The 22,171-nt window shown below is 36.8% G+C and overlaps 1 protein-coding gene across 14 annotated transcripts in view; it reads right to left on the reverse strand.

Moving 5' to 3' along the window:
• Positions 1 to 18,180, reverse strand: part of NEK1 (NIMA related kinase 1) — a 251,489-nt gene extending 233,309 nt beyond the window's left edge. For 6 of the 14 annotated variants that reach the window (XM_048212195.2, XM_048212196.2, XM_048212191.2 and 3 more), the window contains exons 1-5: positions 17,999 to 18,160; positions 17,563 to 17,686; positions 10,581 to 10,639; positions 8,719 to 8,867; positions 8,193 to 8,289 (exon numbers count right to left, since the gene is read on the reverse strand). In XM_048212195.2, the coding sequence (XP_048068152.2) occupies positions 8,193 to 8,289; positions 8,719 to 8,867; positions 10,581 to 10,605 (271 nt within the window). In that variant the 5' untranslated portion in view covers positions 10,606 to 10,639; positions 17,563 to 17,686; positions 17,999 to 18,160. Of the gene's footprint in view, positions 1 to 8,192; positions 8,290 to 8,718; positions 8,868 to 10,580; positions 10,640 to 17,562; positions 17,687 to 17,998 lie in introns of all 14 variants that reach the window. The other 8 variants (XM_048212194.2, XM_044379262.3, XM_048212193.2 and 5 more) reach the window with 6 other exon arrangements.
• Between the last annotated feature and the right edge of the window lie 3,991 nt (positions 18,181 to 22,171).

The following is a 22,171-nucleotide window of genomic DNA, read 5'->3' on the forward strand; positions in this document are numbered from 1 at the left end:
AAACGTTGCTGACTTTCCTAAGATAACAGAAACAGACACAGAGAGTTAGAAAATATGAGGAGACAAAGGAATACAACCCAAGTGAACAAACAGGACAAAATCACCATAAGAGCCCTAAATGAACGGAGATAAGCAATATGCCTGACAGAGAATTTAAAGTAATGAACATAAAGTTATTCACTGGACTTGAGAAAAGAGTGAAGAACCTCAGTGAGACTCCTAACATAAAGACAGAAAGCATAAAAAAGAATGAATCGGAGATGAAGAACTTTTAACTTAAATTAAAAATTACACAAGATGTTGTGGCCCAGTCGGTTGAGTCTCCGACACTTGGTTTCGGCTTAGGTCATGATCACATGGGTCATGAGATTGAGCCCTGTGTCAGGCTCCGTGATCAGCAGGGAGTCTGCTTGAAGATTCCCTCCCTCTGCCCCTCCCCCAATTCATGCACATATATGCTCACTCCAAAATAAATAAATCTTTGAAAAAATATAAAAATAAAAATACACTAGATATAATAAATAGTAGACTAGAGAAAGCAGAGAAATGGATCAGCGACCAGGAGCAATGGAAAGCAATCAAACTGAACAGGAGAGAGAAAAAATAATTAAAAAATGGACTTGGGAACTCAGGGAACCATCAAGGATAATTAATAAATCACATTATAAGGATCCTAGATGGAGAAGAGAGAGAAAAGGGGGCAGAAAATGTGTCTGAAGATAAAATAGCTGCAAATTTCCCTAACCTAGCAAAGGAAACAGAAATACAGATCCAGGGGGTACAAAGAGCCCCCCACAAAGTCAATGTAAGAAGGTCTACAACAAGACACATAATTAAAATGGCAAAAAGTAGTGATAACGAGAGAAGTTTCAAAACAGCAAGAGATGCAGCTCCTCAGCGGCTCAGTTGGTTGAGTGTCTGACTCTTGATTTCGCTCAGGTCATGATCTTGTGGGTGGCAGGATACAACCCTGCATCAGTTCCATGCTCAGTGAGGAGTCTGCTTGAGGATTCTCTCCCTCTGTCCCTCACCCACGAGCATACAGGTATGTGTGCTCTCTAATATAAATAAATAAATCTTAAAAAAAAAAAGAGAGAGAGAGAGAGAAGACAATTACATACAAGGGAAACCCTATAAGACTATCAGTGCATTTTTCAGCAGAAACTCTGCAGGGCCAGAAGGCTGTGGCATAATATATTCAAAGTGCTGAAAGAAAAAAATCTGCAGCCAAGAACACTCCATTCAGCAAAGCTATCATCAGAACAGAAGGACAGATGGAGAGTTTCCCAGACAAACAAAGTTAAAGGAATTCCTGACAACTAAACGAGCCCTACAAAAAGTGTTAAAGGGAACTCCTTGAGTGGAAAGGAAAGACCTTAAGTAGGAGTAAGAAAACTGGGAAGCACAAAAGCAGTAAAATAAGTATACGTGTAAAAATCAGTCAAGGGATTCAGAAAACATAAGGATGTAAAGTATGACACCATATACATAAAACATGGGGTGGCGGGGAGAAGAGTAAAGAATAGGTTCAAACCTAAGCAACCATCATGTTAACATAGACTGCTATATGCACAGGATTTTATCTATAAATATAATGGTAACCACAAATCAAAAACCAGTAATAGATATGCAAAAAAAATAAAGAGAAAGGATTCCAAGTTTATCACTAAAGAAAGTCAACTAACTGTGAGAGAAGAGAACAGAAAAGAAAGGAACATAGAAGCACTACAAAAACAACCATAAAATGAGTAATAAAATGGCAATAAGTACATACCTATCAATAATTACTCTGAAAGTAAATGGACTAAATGATCAAAAGACACAGGGTCATGGAATGGATAAAAAAGCAAGAGCCATCTATATGCTGACTACAAGAGACTCACTTAAGACCTAAAGGCACATGCAGATTGAAAGTGAAAGGATGGAAAAGCACTTATCATGCAGAGGGAAGTAAAAAGGAAGTTGGGGTAACAATACATATATCGGACAAACTAGATTTTTAAAACGAAGACTGTAACAAGAGACAAAGAAGATCACTACATAATCATATAAGAAACAATCCAACAAGAAAATATAACAATTATAAATTTATGCACCCAACATGGGAGCAACCAAAAACAAAAGGCAGCTAAAAAACATAAAAGAAGTAGTCAACAGTAATTCAGTAATAGTAGGGGACTTTAACACTGCACTTACATCAATGGATAGATCATCCAAACAGAAAATAAACATGGAAACAGTGGCTTTGAATGACATATTGGACTGGATGGATCTAACAGATATATTCAGAACATTCCATCCTAAAACAGAACACACATTCAAGTGCATATGGAACACTATCCGTTCAAGATCATATATTAGGACACAAAACAAGTCTCCACAAATTCAGGAAGATCAAAGTTATACCATTCATCTTTTCTAACTGCACCGCTATGAAACTAGAAATCAACCACAAGAAAAAAATCTGGAAAGAACACAAATACACAGAGGTTAAATACTAAACAATGAATGAGTTAACCAAGAAATCAAAGAGGAAATCAAAACATACATGGAGACAAAATTTAAAACACAATGGTCCAAAATCTTTGGGAGGCAGCAAACACCGCTCTAAAGGGGATTTATAGCAATATAGGCCCACCTCAAGAAGCAAAAACAATCTCAAATAATCAACCTAATCCTGCACCTAAAGGAGCTAAAAAAAAAAACAAACAAAACCCAAAACCAGAAGGAAAGAAATAATGAAGATTAGAGCAGAAATAAATGATACAGAAACTTAAACAAGCCAATACAACAGATCAGTGAAACTAGGTATTGGTGCTTTGAAAAGATCAACAAAATTGATAAGCCTTTACCCAGACTCTTCAGACAAAGAGATGACTTAAGTAAGCAAAATCAGAAATGAAAGAAGAGAAATAACACCACCACAGAAATACAAAGGATTGTTAACAGAACATTATGAAATATGTCAACAAACTGGACCATCTAGGAGAAATGAACAAATTCCTAGAAACATATAACCTCCTAAAATTGAATCAGGAAGAAACAGAAAATTTGAACATACCAAGTACCAGCAATGAAATTGAATCAGTGATCAAAAAACTCCCAGAAACAAAAGTCCGGGATGAGACAGCTTCACAGGTGAATTTTACCAAATATTTAAAGAAGAGTTAAAATCTATTCTTCTTAGCTATTTCAAAAAATAGGAAAGGACGGAAAGCATCCAAATTCATTCTATGAGGCTAACATTACCATGATATCAAAACCAGATAAAGACACAACAAAAAGAGAAAACTACAAGCCAATATCTCTGACAAACATAGATACAAAAACCCTCAACAAAATATTAGCAAACCGAAACCAACAATACATTAAAAAAATTATTCGCCACAATCAAGTGGGATTTATTTCTGGGACGCAAGGGTGGTTCGATATTTGCAAATCAATGTGATATACCATGTCAAAAAGAGAAAGTATAAAAACCATATGATCATTTCAGTAGGTGCAGAAAAAGCATTTCACAAAGTACAACATCCATTCAGGATAAAAACCCTCAACAAAGCAGGTCTGGGGGAACATATCACACATATTAAGGACCATATATGAAAAATCCACAGCTAACATCATATTCAATGGTGGAAAATAGAGAGCTTTTCCACTAAAGAACAAGACAAGGATGTCCACTCTCACCACTTTTATTCAACATCGTACTGGAAGTCCTAGCCACAGCAATCACATAAGAATAAGGAATAACAAGGCATCCAAATTAGAAAAGAAAAAGTAGAACGTTCACTATTTGCAGATGACATGATCCTATATGTAGAAAACCCAAGACTCCACCAAAAAACTACCAGAACTGACAAACGAATTCATTAAGGTCTTACAGGATACAGAATCAATGTATATAAATCCGTTGCACTTCTATACACTAATAATGAAGTAGCAGAAAGAGAAATTAAGAAAAAGGGGCGCCTGGGTGGCTCAGTCCATTAAGCATCTGCCTTCGCCTCAGGTCATGGTCCCAGGGTCCTGGGATTGAGCCCCACACTGGGCGAACAGGGAGCTTACTTCTTCCTCTCTGCAACCCCCCCCCCATGCTCTCTCTCGCTCTCTCAAATAAATAAATAAAATCTTAAAAAAAAAAAAGAAATTAAGAAAATGATCCCATTTATAATTGCACCAAAAACAATAAAGTACCTAGGAATAAACTTAACCAAGAAGATGAAAGACCGGGATGCCTCGGTGGCTCAGTCGGTTGAGTGTCTTCCTTCTGCTCAGGTTGTGATCCCAGGACCCTGGGATCAAGTCCTGCACCAGGCTCCTTGCTCAGCTGGGAGCCTGCTTCTCCCTCTGCCTGCCACTCCCCCTGCTTGTGCACATGCACACTTGTACACTCTCTTTCTCTCTCTCTCTGACAAATAAATAAATATTTAAAAAAAGAAGAAGAAGAAGGTGAAAAACCTGTATTCCAAAATTATAAAACACTGGGCACCTGAGTGGTGCGGTTGGTTGAACGTTGGACTCCTGGTTTCAGCTCAGGTCGTGATCTCGGGGCTGTGAGATCATGCCCATGTCAGACTCCATGCTCTGCCAGCAGGGAGTCTACTTGAGATTCTCTCTCCCTCTGCCCCTCCCCCTGTTCGCTCGCTCATTCTCTCTCTCTCAAAATAAAAAAATAATCTTTAAAAAAAAGAGACAATTATAAAACACTGATGAAAAAAATTGAAGACGACACAAAGAAATGGAAAGATATTCCACGTTAACAGATTAGAAGAACAAATATTGTTAAAATGCCCATACTACCCAAAGCAATCTACAGATTTAATGCAATTCCTATCAAAATACCAACAGCATTTTCCTCAGAACTAGAACAAACAATCCTAACATTTGTATGAAACCACAAAAGACCCCAAATATCCAAAGCAATCTTGAAAAAGAACAGGGATGCCTGGGTGGCTCAGTTGGTTAAACATCCAACTCTTGTTTCGCCTCTGGTCATGATCTCAGGGTTGTGGGACTGAGCCCATGTCACGCTCTGCACTCAACAGGGAGTTTGCTTGAAACTCTCTCATTCCTCCCCTCAAAATAAATAAATAAATATTTTAAGAAAATAAGAAAAACTTCCATTAATGATATAAAAATTACTTTAGAAACAGTAAGAAAAAAAATTAAAGGGGATAAAAAACACAGAATGTAGGAAATATTATAGTACACAGACACCTGTACAAGAACGTTCAGTGCAACATTATCTCCAATAGTGAAAAACTAAAACAACCTAAGTATCTATAACAGACGACTAGCTAAACAAACTGTGACAGAACAATAAAATGCACACAGTGGGATACACTGCAGTTGTTACAAGAAAGTTGTAAAGAATGTGGAGCACCAATACATAAAGACATGGAAAAATATTCCCGAGATCTAAAGTGAAAAGAACAAGATGCAGAAATACATAATATAATCCCCCTTGTTTTTAAATGTTAAAAGTTATATGTAGATGTTTGTTCCAGAAAATACCATAAACACTGAATTAATAACAATGTTTACCCCTAAGGGAATGGGAATAAGGATGTAGTGGGAGGAGCAGAGAATTTAGGGCTCAGGCCCTCTGTGCTTTTTGAATATGCTTACCATAAGCATTTACTCCTTTAAAATTAAATAGCAGTATTTAAAAAAACCTTATTTAAAGAATGTGCTACCTCTTTTGAGTCATTGAGATGTTTCTATGTGAAGCATTCTACATGAATACAAAACACCTACTAGCATATTTGTTCACATACATTAAAACCTTTTTATTTGAAATATTAAAATTGTGGTGATGGAAGAGAAAAGAAACTGAAAGAGATGTAAGGAGAAAGATAAAGGAATCCAAGCTCATGGAAAGAAGACAGTTAACACTGTACTCCTGTACATGTATAAATGCTCATTTCACTACCATCATAAAACAGAGTACCTTATGACACAATGTGTTAATTGATCCATATTTTTTTAAAGTATGTTCTACTTTAGTACATAGCTAGCTAATCTGCGAATGAGCATACTTTTGCTCTAATTCAGACTCTGTGTGATTTAACCCTGAAAAGGTCATTGAAACTATCTGCTACTTTCAACCTAAATTATCTTTCTATTAAGAGTCACCCTAATGGCTGGAGTGCTTAATTGTGATTATCAAGAGGAAATTGTGTTGCTGCAACACCATCAAGCCAAGGAGGACTATTACTAGAACTCTGTGGATTCACTGAGGTTCCTCTTTTACTCTCTTGCCAAATAGCCATAATTAATGAAAAACTGCAACAAATGTAGTACTCTCAAAGACTCAGATCCTGCAGTGATAAAGGTTTGGGTTATTTCACTAGGCAAACAGAACACACCCAGCCAAGATGCTGCAGAGAGCAGAGGGGAACAAGGAATTGGTTGTAAAAGGAGAAAAAACTATGATTATAAACTTAAGACTCATAAGCAGCTAGAAACTCAGGAGCTGAAGAAGCTTTGTTTCTTTTTTCTTCCCACATCCATTGACTTAAACAAATAGTAATGGTGTCAAATTACATACACACACATAGTATAAAAACACACACATGAAATATATATATACAATACAGTATACATACACATATAGTAAATATATACACATATGGTGCATATATACATGTATAGTACATATATACATATACTATGTCTGCATATATACATACATATACTATATGTATACATACATACTTTGTTTTGTAACAGATTCATGACAATGGGAATGACTTCAAAAGGACTTCAACAAACCATGTGGACCTGTCTTTAGAGAAGCTCTGCTTTATCTTAGCTCCTGCATTACTAAATATAATGGTATATATTTCCAAAATAGATTATAACAATTTAAGCTATGACATTTTAAGAACCTGAGAACACTTTCAACATACCTCACTACAATGATAATGAGGTATATAGGAGAACACAAATGAGTAGGATCCTTTCTAAAGATCAGAACATTTTCTTAGCAGCAGTAGTGGTAGCACTTAAAAGAAGTTTAAAATGATGTAAATTACCATCCTTGCTTTGTCCAAATTCTTACACTTAACCACACTGCTTCTTTTTAAGCAGTCATAGTAACAGTGAGCCAATACAAAATTACACATAGACAGTGTGGTGTAGTGTTGGGTAGAAGCTAGACCTGAGCAGTGGAAGGAATGCCCCAAGGCAGAGTCCCAACCCTTGAAGGGGAATGACAGACATGAGAGCTGGAGGCAAGGACTGTGACAAATAAGCTACACATTAAAAACCTGGGGGCACAACATCTGACCTTGTGGCTTCCAAGACCTTGGAGCTGACAAACTAAATAGCCACAGATGCAAAACAAGTGCTCTCCTCTGCTACCTTTGCCCCAGGGTAACCCCTGGACTCATAATGCATTTGAATTGTGGGTACAGCCCCACTGGATGGAGAAAGGCTGCCCAGACCTTTCCATACAAACCTTGTAGGGCCAAAAACTCCCCTTCCCAATCCATGGAAGGAGTCTCCCAAATGACTGAAAACAGACTCCGTTAGAGACCACCCACAGTACGTCACAGCTCCTCCCGGCCCAAAGAGATGTAACAAATATCCAATCACAAAACAACATAGAGTAGGTTCCAACTGGTGGAACCTGCCCTCTCTCCCATCTTGACAGTGTACATTCACTTTTTAAAGATTTTATTTATTTGACAGAGAACATGGGAACAAGAGTGAGCACAAGCAGGGGAAGCTGCAGAGGGAGAAGCAGACTTCCTGCTGAGCAGGGAGCCTGATGTGGGGCTCAATCCCAAGACCCCAGGATCATGACCTGAACCGAAGGCAGACGCTTAACCCACTGAGCCACCCAGGCGCCCCTGTCCATTCACTTTAATAAATTGCTCTGTACTTGCTACTTTCCTTCTGGCTGTCTTTTTAGAGCACAGATTACCATGTAAATCTTCTCCTGGGGAATCCAAGGACTGACACGTAAATCTTCTCATGAGGAATCCAAGGACTGAGACCTCCATTCACAATGCTGACTCTCCCACCAGTAACATTTGTATTACCCTAGAATCAAGCTGATACTCATATAAGTATGTACTGAGGCAAAAATGATATACTTTTCTTCCTGAAAATACATTATAAGTAAAATATCCAAAAGTTGTCACATGGCTTAGTTCTTTTGAACTCTCTTGCAAAATTTATCTGACCTTCAAATGATTCTCTATACTGGACAATATTTGGATGCTTCATGTTTGCCAATACTGCAACTTCTCTCCTTGATTCTTCCCTTTCTTTATTGGACATCTTAAATGGGAGAGAAAAAGAAAATATTAAATTCGACCATCAATAAACAATCTAAAAGTCCATCAGTAAGAGAGTGGTTAAAAAACAACAGTACCAATAAAGCACACTCAAAATAACAAAATAAAGACAGAAGTGAAAAAGAGTAAGTTGAATCCACAGGTAAAAACATTTTAAGATGTTCAAACGAAATTAAGTTACAGAACAGTAGGTGTATTTTTTTAAACACTTAAATACATAAACACAAGCACACAGCACAGAAAAAAATCTGAAAGGATATACAGACGATTCTAAAATTAGTGGTTCTCTCTGGGATTACTGCAGCCTTTCACTTTAGGTTATGCAATGCCATATATTTTTTTTAATTCTCTAACAATAAGCCCTACTGAAATCAGAGTATTAGTTGAATAACCAAACAAAAAATATACTTACTTTTGAGATGTTAATTTCCTTGATAACATATTGCCTGCCATCTTCTGTAGATTTAACAAGAATGGCTTTTCCAAATGAACCTTCTCCAATCTTCTGTAGTCTAACATACTTCTCCATGATTCTTTTTCTAAGGCATCTTAACAGATACACTAGACATTAAAAAAAGTAACAGTTAACAGAGATAAATCATGTCTTCCATAAAAATTACAATGTTTAATTCAATTCTAATTCCTTAGTGATTTGCTTAAAAATAGGATATTTAAAATCTTTACTCAAAAAATGAAATAAAATCTTCACTCAAAGTTAAATTAACTTTATCTCAACTTTACTCATGTGACATAGTTATAGCTAAAAAGAGAAAAACAATGACATTTCAATTTTATAAGAATGTTTTGGAGAGTCAAATACTGTATACACTTAATGTATATGGAGAGAGAGACAAACTTTTCCTATGTGAATTAATTAGCAGCATTACTTTATTATCTCCAATAAGAATGCATTTCCCAAAGTTACTTAACTTATCCTATCTTATTAGACATTTAAATTGTTTACATTCCTTGCCATTACAGAAGAACTTTAGATAAAATTTCTGTACACACATTTTTATGTACTTATTATAAGGATTTCCTTAGGATAAATTATTTGTCCAAAGAATATGCACGTGTTAAAATTCTGGAACATAGCACTTAATTGTCTTGCAGAAATGTCTACGAACTTGTATTCTAACCAACAGTGTATAAAAAGTGCTTGTTCCTTGATACTCTTTTAACACTGGTTATTATTTATTAAAATCTTGGAGAAGCCATACAAGGTAGTAGTTAACAAGCACTAAAACCTCAGAGTCAGGAAGCCTGGATTTAAATTCTATCACTTCTTTGTTATGTGACACTGGCAAGTTACTCAGCTTTATGTGCCTTAGTTTGTTCATCTGTAAAATGTGGATACCAATAGTACACACTCATAGAACTGTTGGGAGGATTAATTTCAGTATTCTACTGTAGGACAGTGCCTGGCACATAGTGAGCACTGTGTCACTATTTGCTGCTGTTGTTACTTACTACATTCGACAGAGAAATGGTGTTTCATTTTTATTTTAATTTCTTTTGCTTATCAGTTAATTTGAATAATTCTTCCACATTTATTGAACATTTGTATTCTTTTTTGAACTATTCATTCACGTTCTTTGTTCATTTTCTATTTGAATAATCTTTTTATTAATTCGTAAAAGTCCCCTCTTCAATGAGGATGTTAGCCCTCCTTTGTCAAAAATATTTTTTCCTGGGGCGCCTGGGTGGCACAGCGGTTAAGCATCTGCCTTCGGCTCAGGGCGTGATCCCAGCGTTATGGGATCGAGCCCCACATCAGGCTCCTCCGCTATGAGCCTGCTTCTTCCTCTCCCACTCCCCCTGCTTGTGTTCCCTCTCTCACTGGCTGTCTCTATCTCTGTCGAATAAATAATAAAATAAAATCTTTAAAAAAAAATATTTTTTCCTTATATGCTATTCTGCCTTTCAATTTTATTTAAATATAAAAATCTATTTTGATATTAATTAAACATGTTATTAGTCTTTATATTTCTCCTTTTGGTATCATAATTAGATCCTCACCATACCAAGATATTTGATAAGAGTCTTTAGTAACTTTAGCAATAGTTAATTTCAGCAGAGTGATGGGTGGGGACAGAAGCCAGAGTCTGAAAACTAATTAGCGAAAGCTTAAAAAATCAAAGGTAAGGAGGAGGGAAAGAGAGAGTGATATGGTCATCAGACAATCATTAGCACTGCCTATAGGCAAGACTACCCTTACTGTAGAGATACGTGAATTCACTATATTAATTTAAAACTAATAAATATTTAATTTACCTAACTTGCAGTCTTCTATTTCCATTCACATAATGCAGCTTTCTATGTATGATTCCCTTCTAGGAGAAAATGGACCCATCATGAAGGCCATAAATAAAATTTTTGTCAATGTTTACCATATTTCTCATTGTAAATTAACAAATCCATGTTCTCATTTTGTCCGTCAATACTAAATTTAATTTTGCTTTGCCTTCAAAATATGATTCAATCTCCTTAAATGACAAAATTTATATTCAGGGCCTGTAAGACCAAAGTCCAGAACCCAGCCTCTAGTAAAATCAATCAGATAATTATACCTTAGGAAATTTTGTGGGAAAGAGCGTTCTTCTACCTTAGAAAACATTATAACAATATTGCATTTAAAAACTTCTGTAAGATAGGACAAGACTTTTCGCAACTTAAAGCAAAATAAGAAATTAACTATTACAATAGCAATACAGCACCATCAGTGAGTTAAAGAAGTCATTCCAAACATACATAACTCTCCTCTCAAATCCAAGTTTGGTCAACTGGCATAATATAATGGCTATCTGGGCACCAGCCAGAATTTAATGATTTTTCTGGGACATGAGTATATTACATTACCATGCTATTTTAAAAAAATATATCAAGATAAACTCATCTTAGAAAACTAAATTTCATAAATCAAATTACATTAAATAATAAACTTCACAACCATCATTATTCTGTGACTGCCGCCAAGAAAAAGAAACAAAATTAGTCAATTTGGCTCTGCCTCAGAGTTTAGTTGCCAATTCCTTTCCAAGGACCACACTAATGAAATGGAAGCTCCAAGAGTCCCTAGTATTGCATTCTACTGCCTACCACATTACTGATCATTGTGGTTCGGACAACTCATTATAGGAGATCTACTGCCCCCGGTATTATAGAGGGATGACTCTAATTGCCATCAAATGATGTCAATGCAGAAAGCTTCCTGAACAACAGAAGACTCGTGGTAAATGAGTTTCAGAGCAACTCTGACTCCTCCTTTTCTGCAGAGTCTACACTAGACTACTGTAGTACACTGAAGGAAGTGAAGGGGAAAACATGAAAAGATAAGAGTATTTTCAGTGTCTTACAACATATTTAACCAAGCTTATGTCCTAGTCTTGAGACTTCTCAGCTGAATTACAATCCTAAAAGATTTTTCAAACCAAATGAAAAACAGTGACAAAATGTACTTTAGGCTTATACATCCAGTCATCATAACGTATAACTGAAGGAACATAATAATCCTGCTCTAATTTTATATTTGTAATAAACTGAAAATACAAGTGTTTGTCCTTTCTATGCTTCAGTTTCCAACATCAAATGAAAATTACATACCAACTTGACAGTGTTCTTAAGGTCTCTAACAATTATATCAATTTAATCTCTATAATATTAAAGACATTCAAAGCATAAAATCAAAGACATTTTTGACATTTGAGCTTTCCAAAGAGTTATGTGACATAACAAATAAAGCAATGGATTTGGAAGAGAAAAGCTACATGACCAAAAAGCAAACCACCTGACTTTTCTGCACCTTGGTTCCTTCATCTGAAAACACTAACAATTTAAACATAATGCTATCTTAAGGGTCCTACCAACTCTAATAGTCAATGATGCAAAGAGATGAAAATAAGAGTTGAGTAGATCAGAAAATGGGAAACTTCAACATTTAGAATTGTACCATTAGCCACAAAGAGTAGGAATGACAGAGAGATATGGCCAAAGCCTTTCCTTCAGAGAAATCAAAAAGAAGACACAAGAGTAATTTCTTCAGCTCGTATTTTAAAAAGTCAAAAAATAAAGTGCAATTTAGAGTTAACATATCAAACTGAACATACATATTTACCTCTACTTCTTCCCTAAACCTAACACAACTTTAAAGAGATCAAAAAGGCAGAACAGGAGAGTAAGCAAGAGCAATAAGTTTCTGGAAGCTGACAAAGAACAAGCAACACCTGACTTAGGAGACTATCAAGCTGTATTGTAACCCAACAGTGGCAAATAAGTCAATTTCCACTACAGACTGGCTCTATAATTAGAATAAGGTGCTTCTGAGAGTGAGGATAATATCAGAACTAAAACAGAATTGGCTGAAAGACTGTGTAATATGCAGTTAGACACACAGTTTGCCTCCTCCACCTCTCCCAGTCAGGTGACCATCCCTCTCTCATGTTGGCAAAAGACTAGAGATGTCTCTAGATTGGTGATATCAACACAGCTGAGAATGGTACCATATATGATATGGGAGATTAAGTGAAGGTTGACATAGTAAATGGTTCCAATCATGATGCTGTAGCTCATTATCAGACCATCCCACTTCCCAAAACAATCAAAAACACTGAGTAAAATATATAAACGACAAACAGGAATTGAGGGGCTACAATCCTTGAGAGGTGGGAAAATACTAGTGAGTTTCACATTCATCCCAGCCTTCTCCCTGAAGATATTTTCTAAACTGTGGCCTAGCATGATGGAGCTTAAGTAGAAAGCAGGAATCTTACCGAGCTGGGGAGAGAGAAGTCGGAGTTTAAGGCTGCCAAAATCCCAGAGAGAAGGAAAAAAAACAGGAAAAGCCCCAAATTCTGCATACAAATTTTTCTCCAGTTAGCCCATTCCTAAATTGTGCATACAAAGAGCAAGACTAAAACGGACTAGTCCTAACAAAGCCTAACACCATTCCTTGACAGAATCAAGGAAGGTAATCTGCTGATCAGCCTGCCAGAATAAAACAGTTTTTTGGAAGATACATGTTCCAGAGCTTCTATGACTTTTTATTTACAACACCCAGCAACCAGTCAAAAATTACAAGGTGTGTAAAAAAAAAAGAAGAAGAAGAAGAAGAACCAAATATCCAAAACCAAAAGAAACAAAAGAAATAGAAACACAAATGACTCAAATATGGAGCTATCAGTAAAGGATTTTAAATAATCATAAGTAATATGTTCAAGAAAATAAGAGGAAAAGAGGAAAAGAACAAAAGTGATTTTTTTTAAAGATGAAGAATTTCAACAAAGAACTGACGTTTATTTTTAAAAATTAAATGAACATTCTAGAACTGAAATATAAGCTATATGAAACTAAGAAGGCATTGAATGGGCTTTACAGCAGTTAGGATACAGAAGACAGGACTGTTAACCTGCAAAATGAACCAACAGAAAATATTCAAGAAAGAACAAAAGCACACAAAAAAGAAAAAAAGAAAATTGGTGGAAAGATTTAATATCAGAAAGATTTTAATTCTTAGTCTTTACATAATAATTCTGCCCTATTAAAAACACAAGCTTTGTGGGTGACAGTGATTAGACAAGCTGATTTGAAGTTAATATGAGAAAAAAAGCAATAGTCAGAGAAATACTGAAAAAAGAAAAAAAAGTGGAGGAGATAATGCTAAGTGAAATAAGTCAAGCAGAGAAAGACAACTATCATATGATTTCTCTCATCTATGGAACATAAGAACTAGGATGATCAGTAGGGGAAGAAAGGATAAAGAAAGGGGGGGGTAATCAGACGGGGGAATGAAACATGAGAGACTATGGACTATGAGAAACAAACTGAGGGCCTCAGAGGGGAGGGGGGTGGGGGAATGGGATAGACCGGTGATGGGTAGTAAGGAGGGCACGTATTGCATGGTGCACTGGGTGTTATACGCAACTAATGAATCATCGAGCCTTACATCGGAAACCAGGGATGTACTGTATGGTGACTAACATAATATAATAAAAAATCATTAAAAAAAAAAAAAAAGAAAAAAAAAAAACCAATGAAGGAAGACTTTTCTACACAGTATCAAGACACATTATAAAGCTACAATAATTATGAAATTGACAGGCAAATCACCAAAGGTCCAGAAACCTATCAAAAACATTTGGGGGGGGGGCACGGGGGTGGCTCAGTCAGTTATGCATTTGACTCTTGATTTTGGCTCAGGTCATGATCTCAGAGTCATGAGATTGAGCCCCAGATCTGGCTCCATGCTGGGTGTTGAGCCTACTTAGGATTTTCCTTCTCCTTCTCCCTCTGCAGCTCCCCTGCCTCTCTCTCTCTCTCTCTCTCTCTCTCAAAACAAAAACAAAAACAAACCCATATTTTTAACTTGGTGGATGACCATGGTGACATTTCAAATTGGTGGGAAAAAGTTAGATTTTGAAATAAACAGTATTTAGACAACTAGGTAGTAATATGGAAAAGAAAAACCCATTTTTCTTCACTTTACATCAATACAAATTCTAGATAAACTACTTAAATGTAAGGGAAAAGCCCAAAATAGCAATAAAACATGGGAGGATGACTTTTATAATCTTAGAGTAGGGCAGCTTAGTATGACACAAACCCAAAAAGCCTTAAGGTATTAATACAACTACAAAAAAAACATGTACAAAAGGGGTGCCTGGGTGGCTCAGTCAGTTAAGTGTCCAACTCTTGATCTCGGCTCAAGTCTGAATCTCAAGGTGGTGAGTTCAAGACCCACACTGGGCTCCCTACTTAAAAGAGAAAAAAAATCATGTATAACAAAAGCTACTATAAGTCAAAATTCAAGTGACAAAAAGAAAAAAAAATATATATATATATATTAGTTCATATCACCAAGGGCTAATTTTTCTAATAAATAAAACATTCCCACATATTCATAGAACAAAAAAAACCAATCTAACAGAAAAATAGAAAAAGGGTATGAAGTTACAAGTTAACAACAAAAAGGAATGTAATTAATGTTAAAATGTGAAAAGTACCCAATCTCTTGAAAAGAGAAATACAATTTAAAAGTACGGGAAAATTTAATGTTATGTATATTTTACCTCGATAAAAAAAAGTAGAAGTGATTGCATTTTTCACCCATCAGAATGGCAAAATTCAGAAAGTTTGTTACTGTACTATGTTGGAGGGGAATATAAGGAAACAGAATATGGTGAGAATACAAACTGATGCAAATACCAGGGTAAATAAAATTCCACAATATCTACCATAATCATCAGTGGTCACTTTGATCCAGCAATTCCATTTTTAGGAATCTACCCTATAAATATTTCCAAATGATACATATACAAAGTCTTCCTCTGCAATACTGTCTGAAATGGCAATATGTAAATACCCATAAGCAAATCAAAAGAAGCAACATTTATACTGATATGGGTTAATTTCTAAGTACCAGAATTAACACAGCATACTATCATGTGTATTAAGAGGAAATAAAAATGTATATGCTTATACTTATTTACCTGTACATGTGAGTGTATGAAAATATATAAAACCCCTACATGTGTACACACACACACCTAATTGCCTTTGTGTGTAATACCTCTGAAAGGATACACAATAAACTGGTACACTACTGGCTGCCTTCAGGGAAGGTAACTGAGTAATTAAGAGGAAGATTTTTTTTTTAATCTTTTGTACCTTCTGAATTTTAAGCCATATGAATGTATTATTTATTCAAAACAGTAACACTTAAAAAATAGTAGATGCTGACAGAAAGAAGAATGCTAGATAAATCAATTTCTCCAGATAAAATCCTTCAATAGTTCCCCATTTCCAAACTTCTAACCCTGACATTCAAAGTTTTCCTATATGGCATACTTCAACTATGTCAACTATGGTCCATAAAAATATCTTAGCCTCTAGGCAAATTAGACATCTTTCCTAACATTTAACTAAAAATTTTTTAAGCTACAATAAGCAATGTTTGACATAATAAAATTTGTGCACCAAATATGAAAAATGCCAGAGTATATGAATGAAAACTATATCCGCTCCAATCTGCAACTTGAAGTCTCTTCAGTTGTTTCAGCTATTTGATGAACAAATTTTCCTGAAGGGAAACACTGGTAGAGGAATGTCAGTAGATTTCAAGAAGTCCCTTTGGTATTGTCTGCAGCTACAATCCATATATATGGTTTCCCAGATATTAAGTAACGTTTGGATGGTGGGAGAGGGACAATTTACCTTCTCAGTGAGTCAAATCCCTGACTTATTATTCAAAAAAGCAGAAAACAAAAATGGGATTCCCATCAGACTTTCTTCAAAACATTTGTTTTTCTTCTCTGTAAGTCTATACAAACAATTAACGGCTTCCCTAATGGAAACTACCAACATCTAAAAAACTTATATTCATGAAATGGTGTCATGACCACAACTTAGATTAGAAGAAAGAAATCAGAATAAAATGTACTTGGAATACAATGTCAGTGTACCAAAATGACCTCAAAAGAACTGTAGCCAAGTTCCATAACCCTTACTAAACTCCTAATGCTGACTCTTACTGTGCAAAAACCTGTTTTCCCACAAAAGAGGTTCCTTACCTTTCACCTAAAACAAAGAGCCATCTTAAATGAAATAGATCTGTGGATTCTCTAATACCAAACAAATCTAAACTAGAAACAAAAGGCTACTTCCCTCCATATTTGGCTCCCCCCCAACATATCTACAATACTGCTGCATCATAAGAAAAGGCTATTACTAGCATATATTGGATATTACCTTTAATCCTTAATAAATACTTCTGATGTTACTATGGCAACAAAAAAAATTTCTGCTACTTGGGGGCGGAGTTTACATTAGAGAAAAAAGTTATGATGAACTCTGAAAGTCGTACAACTTTTAATGCTTTCCATAGGGAAATTGTTTCAAATTATGTAAACTGAAATACAAGATTATAAGCTAACTAGTTAATTGCTAGTTATTTTTATTAAAATGTATATATAATTCAAAATCGGAGACAACATAAATGCAAAGCAAATGACTGTTTATCCATACCAAGATTTGTTATTTTAATTCCTTTATCACTATAGCTTTTTAACTAATGTCCAAGGACTGCTTTGTAATACACATTGTTCTTTAAAGAATTAACATCTTAGTGAGGTGAAGGTATTATTTTCTGTGCACTTAAAGTATCCCTGCAAGCTCTACATTAACAAGTCTAAGCAAGGCACTCCTCTTTTCCAGTATGATTTTACTCTTTTGCATATCATTGCTTCCCGCAAGTTCAACTCACCTCAGCGACACAGGGCGTTAGTCGGAATAACGGTGAGGATCAATAAGCATTCGTCTAGGTGTAGCAGCCTTCTTATGGCAGTTAATGAGGCAGAGGCACCATCCCGGATTTTGAAAATGACATCCTGAAAAAGAAACCAAGTCTATCTAACCTGCAGCAGCTCACAAGCCAGTTGAAGGAGGGCAATGAGACTTCCACTCCCGACACCACGCTTTGGCTGACCCCGCAGGCTTGACTCCTTCCCGCCTCCGGCAACGCCCCGTGAGACAGGTCCACACTACTCGAAGCAAACAAATTGGTTTCTGAGTCCCTAAGAAACGGCAGGCGGCGGCAGGGGGAGTGCCCGGGTTACCGCCCCTGCAACTTCACAGAGGTGGTTGCTAGTGGCCTCGGAGGGATGGGGGTGGGGAGATGGCATTTGGAACTCGGAGGCTACCTGCCTGCCACGTCTTTCTGCCTCCCAACGCCGCTACTGGACTCACGGCTACGCGGAGAACTGCTTACGACTCGGAGCAGACGACTCTGCACCCTAGCGCCCCAAAACCCTAGCGCGAATGCAGAGGAAGGGGGAGCGGCCGGCGCGTCACTGGCGCTGGCGTGTGACGTCAGCGCGCGGAAGCTGGAGCGCATTGGGGGTGGCGGGGAAGGAGTGGCGCTGAGGGGCGGGGATGGGAGCGGAGGGGCGGGGATGGGCGGGGATGGGCGGGGCCGAGGCACAGCAGGCGGGAGATGATGCAGGAGAAGGAAAAGGTGAAAAGGAAAGAAAGGAATAAAGCATAGATGAGGGCTAGAGCTCACTAATAGAAGCTGATTTTGAATAGGAATTTTATAAATTTGTCCCACATATACTACACAGAGAAAGGGATTTTTTTTTTTTAACGTGAAGTCTGTTACTTAGGGATCCCGCATTTTTAAAAGTAATTTTGCTTTAAAAAGCGAGATTTTTTCTAGTACATTTTGGATGATTAAAGCAAGAAACTATTTTTAAGTATTGCAAAAATTTTAAAAGACTATAATGTGGCTTTCTACACATTTACATCCAATGTGTGAACAAATTACCTGCCGGTATATTGAAAGATGGTCGAACTTCAGGGCAGGACTTTCAAAGATAGAAACAGATTTTCTTGTGTAAGGGTCTATTGTCCTGAATAGCCCTGTGGCTGAATTGCCTCACCTAGAGTACCCCTGAGATACGGGAGAATCCAAATGAAGCTGAAGGAGGATGATGACCTGTCTACAACATAAGTTACACTCCAGATTGTACCTGTTGCACGTGTAATGTACGTGGCCCGTTGGGGTGTCCACAGATTTTTCCAGAAACCTCAGAGGTCAAAGATTCAGATCATTGCTTCAAAGATATCTGCTTCTTTCTCTCTCATCCTCTCTCCAACACACCAACACCCAAGACCTCTCAGAGTTTTTCCAGTTTTTGGTTTAGCCATGCTTTTAAGAAACACTTAAAAAGCAAAAAGAAAAAGGAAAAAAAATACTTTATCACTAGCGTGGAAATTGAATGATTTTGGCTTCTTTGCCAGAAGATGGCACTGCAAGTCATCTAACCTGGCAAATTGGAGACAATCTGCTTTGGTTTATCTCCTCTTCAATCTCCACCCATGCAAAAGACTTGTTTTCCTCATTTTCCCATTTCTAGGCTAACCTCCTGTGACCCCTCCCACCCGCAGTTAGTAGGAATTTTGGTGTCTGAATGCACAATAACTCTAGTTCTACCCACGTACCTTTGTACAGCAAAGAAATATAAGAACGTTGCCAATCGCCAATCTAAGTAAATTCTCTTTTGCTGCTTTCATGAAGAATGGCTAGTCAGATACCTCCTTAGATGATTTTTCAGGCTCCTGTCATAGACTGTTGGTGGGAATATAAACTGCAACAGTCTTTGTAGAAGGGATGCTAGCAATATGCATATCCTTTTGACTTCTTTTGCCAATTCTGTAAAATAGCACGATACAACATGCCACTCCCAGAGTGACAGAATTGCTGGCAGAAGGGAACGACTTATACAACCTCCATTCACCGATAATTGCTACCATTTGTTTCTCTGTATCTGCCAGGATAGCAAGCAAGACTAGTGAACAAGCAGTTCTAGACCTGGTTGGAATAGATAAACTCTTACCACTGCACGTTATTCTTTTTTCCCCTTCCCTGAGGGCTTAAAGATTTTGTTGGCTGGTTAGTGGGAAGGGAGTAAAGCTAATTTGAGTATTGGTAGAGTTTTGTTATTAATGCTTCAGCTCAGTTCTAACCAAAGGAAATATAATTTCCAGTACAAGAACCTGATTTTATTATTATTTTGCTATGCCTCCAAATATTTCCTATATACTGAGGGCTTACTAATTTTTGTTTGTTTGAGTTTATTTTTTTCCAGTTTTAGTAAGATATCATTGACATACAGCACTGTATAAATTTAAGGTGTACAGTTTAATGATTTATCATACATATATTATGAAATGGTTCTCACAATAAGTTTAGTTAGTATCCATGATCTCATATAAAGAAGAGAGAAAAAATTGTTTTTCTCTTATAATGAGAACCTCTAGGATTTTTTTCCCTTAACAACTTTCAAGTATACTGTACAGCAGTCTTAACTATAGTCATGTTGCACATTATATCCCCAGTACTTAATTACCTTATAACTGAAAGTTTGTAGCTTTAGACACCTTTATCAAATCGCCCCACCCACCCCACCCTACTGAGGGCTTTTTAAAATGCATACTTACATCTGTGGTCAAAAGATAAATTAAGCAATCTATAGTAGGCAGAATAATGGCCACCCAACGATGTCCCTGCCCCCCAGTTCCTGGAATCTGTGACTACATTAGGTTACATGGCGAGGGGGGAATTAAGGTTGTAGACGGAGTTAAAGTTACTAATCAGCTGGCCTTAAAATAGGGAGATGATCCTGGATTATCCAGGTGGACCCAATGTAATCTCAAGAGTCCTTAAAAGTGAAAGAGGAAGGCAAGAAAGTCAGAATCAGAGGGAAATGTGACTATGGAAAAAAATTCAGAATGATAGAATATGAGAAGGACACAACTCCACTGTTGTGTTGAAGATGTGTTGAAGATGGAGGAAGTGACCTCTAGAAGCTGCAAAAGGCACAGAAATGGATTCTCCCCTAGAGCCTCTAGAAGAAGGCTAACACCTAGATTTTAGCCAATGAGATTTGAGTTGGACTTCTAACCTACAGAACTATAAGCTTGTGTTGTTTCAAGCCACTAAATTTGTGGGAATTTGTTGCAATAGCGTATCAATGCAAACTCCTGTTCTCTTTAGGTTCCAGGAGCAAAGTACATCAGGCTGACTGTAATTCTTTTTATTGCGTAGGAAAAGCCCACAGCTGGATCTGTAAAAACACCTTATTGGGAATTATCTCAGCCCAAGGAAGTTCCTTCTTAACCATCTTCCCTAAAGTAAAGGATCGGCTAAGAACCCCAATCAAACAGGATCCGTTCTATAACACTTGCTGAGAAGGAATGAGAGCAAGCTGGAAATATTCACGTTAGGACAAATAAAAAAAAAATGTTCAAGGGCATTGGTTATAGACCTTACCATGTAAAACACCCAAGTCTGTTGAAGAGGAGATTTACCACCACTAGATTCTTCTAACAAAAATACTGGAGGAATTATAGAGAAGGTTCTTCCCTAGATGGAATTTATTGTTACATCACCAAAGTATAATGTAGCATATTGTTTAGATAGATTGCCTCATGTCTAAAGTTCTGGTTCTGACTGAATGCTGCTTATTAACTGGAAATAATTAGGAATATGCATGTTTAGGCCTAAACTTGGAATAATTAAAACAATTTCTGAGAGTGGAGCCCATGCAAGAGTATTTTTTGAAGCTCCCTAGGTGGTTTTGATGGAAAGTGAAGGTTGAGGACTGCTGGCAAGATCGTTGTATGTTAGAAATCATGGATTTTAAAATAAACACATTCCTGTAAAGAAATAAGGTAGTGCACAGTATAAGCAATATTACAGAGACCAAAATATGCAAGTTGACTCATTCTTGCCCACTTCCAAGAGATCCTTGGCATAATCCCCCATGTAGGAACTAATACACTACCATAAAAAAGATTTAGGATTTATCTATAAAAGGATTATAGTAAGCAGATATGATTGATTAATAGCCTGTGACTATTATCTCCTATTCTCAGAATCTCTATGTTCCTTCCCAAAATTAGGCTACGTATCTGCAGTGAGAGAAGAAAACATCTAATTTCTGTAAATCTCTTGTAAAACGTGTCCAACAGTGTTCCAAGTAAAATAATATTGTGCTTGGTATTACCATGGTTCCATGAATTCTACCTTGATGAAAGCAAGGAAAGAGTCATAAGAAGTTTGACTATATTGTGAGCACCCCTGTCCACACCATGGGCAGAATACCAACTCTGTAGCCCAGAACTGTACTGCTTGAGAATATTCAATTCTGCCTCGGAAAAAAAGAAATAGGATGTGTTAAGCACAGATAAAGTTACTAACCTATAACATATGGTGGATAGATAAAGTCAGCAGGGCATATACTTGTGAACATAGGTAGAAACAGCGGAAAGACCAAGAGATGCCCAATATTAAGGAAGCACTAAGCATCCCA

Source organism: Ursus arctos, unplaced genomic scaffold, assembly GCF_023065955.2.
Source record: "Ursus arctos isolate Adak ecotype North America unplaced genomic scaffold, UrsArc2.0 scaffold_11, whole genome shotgun sequence".
In the NCBI taxonomy this organism is placed as follows: Eukaryota; Metazoa; Chordata; class Mammalia; order Carnivora; family Ursidae; genus Ursus; species Ursus arctos.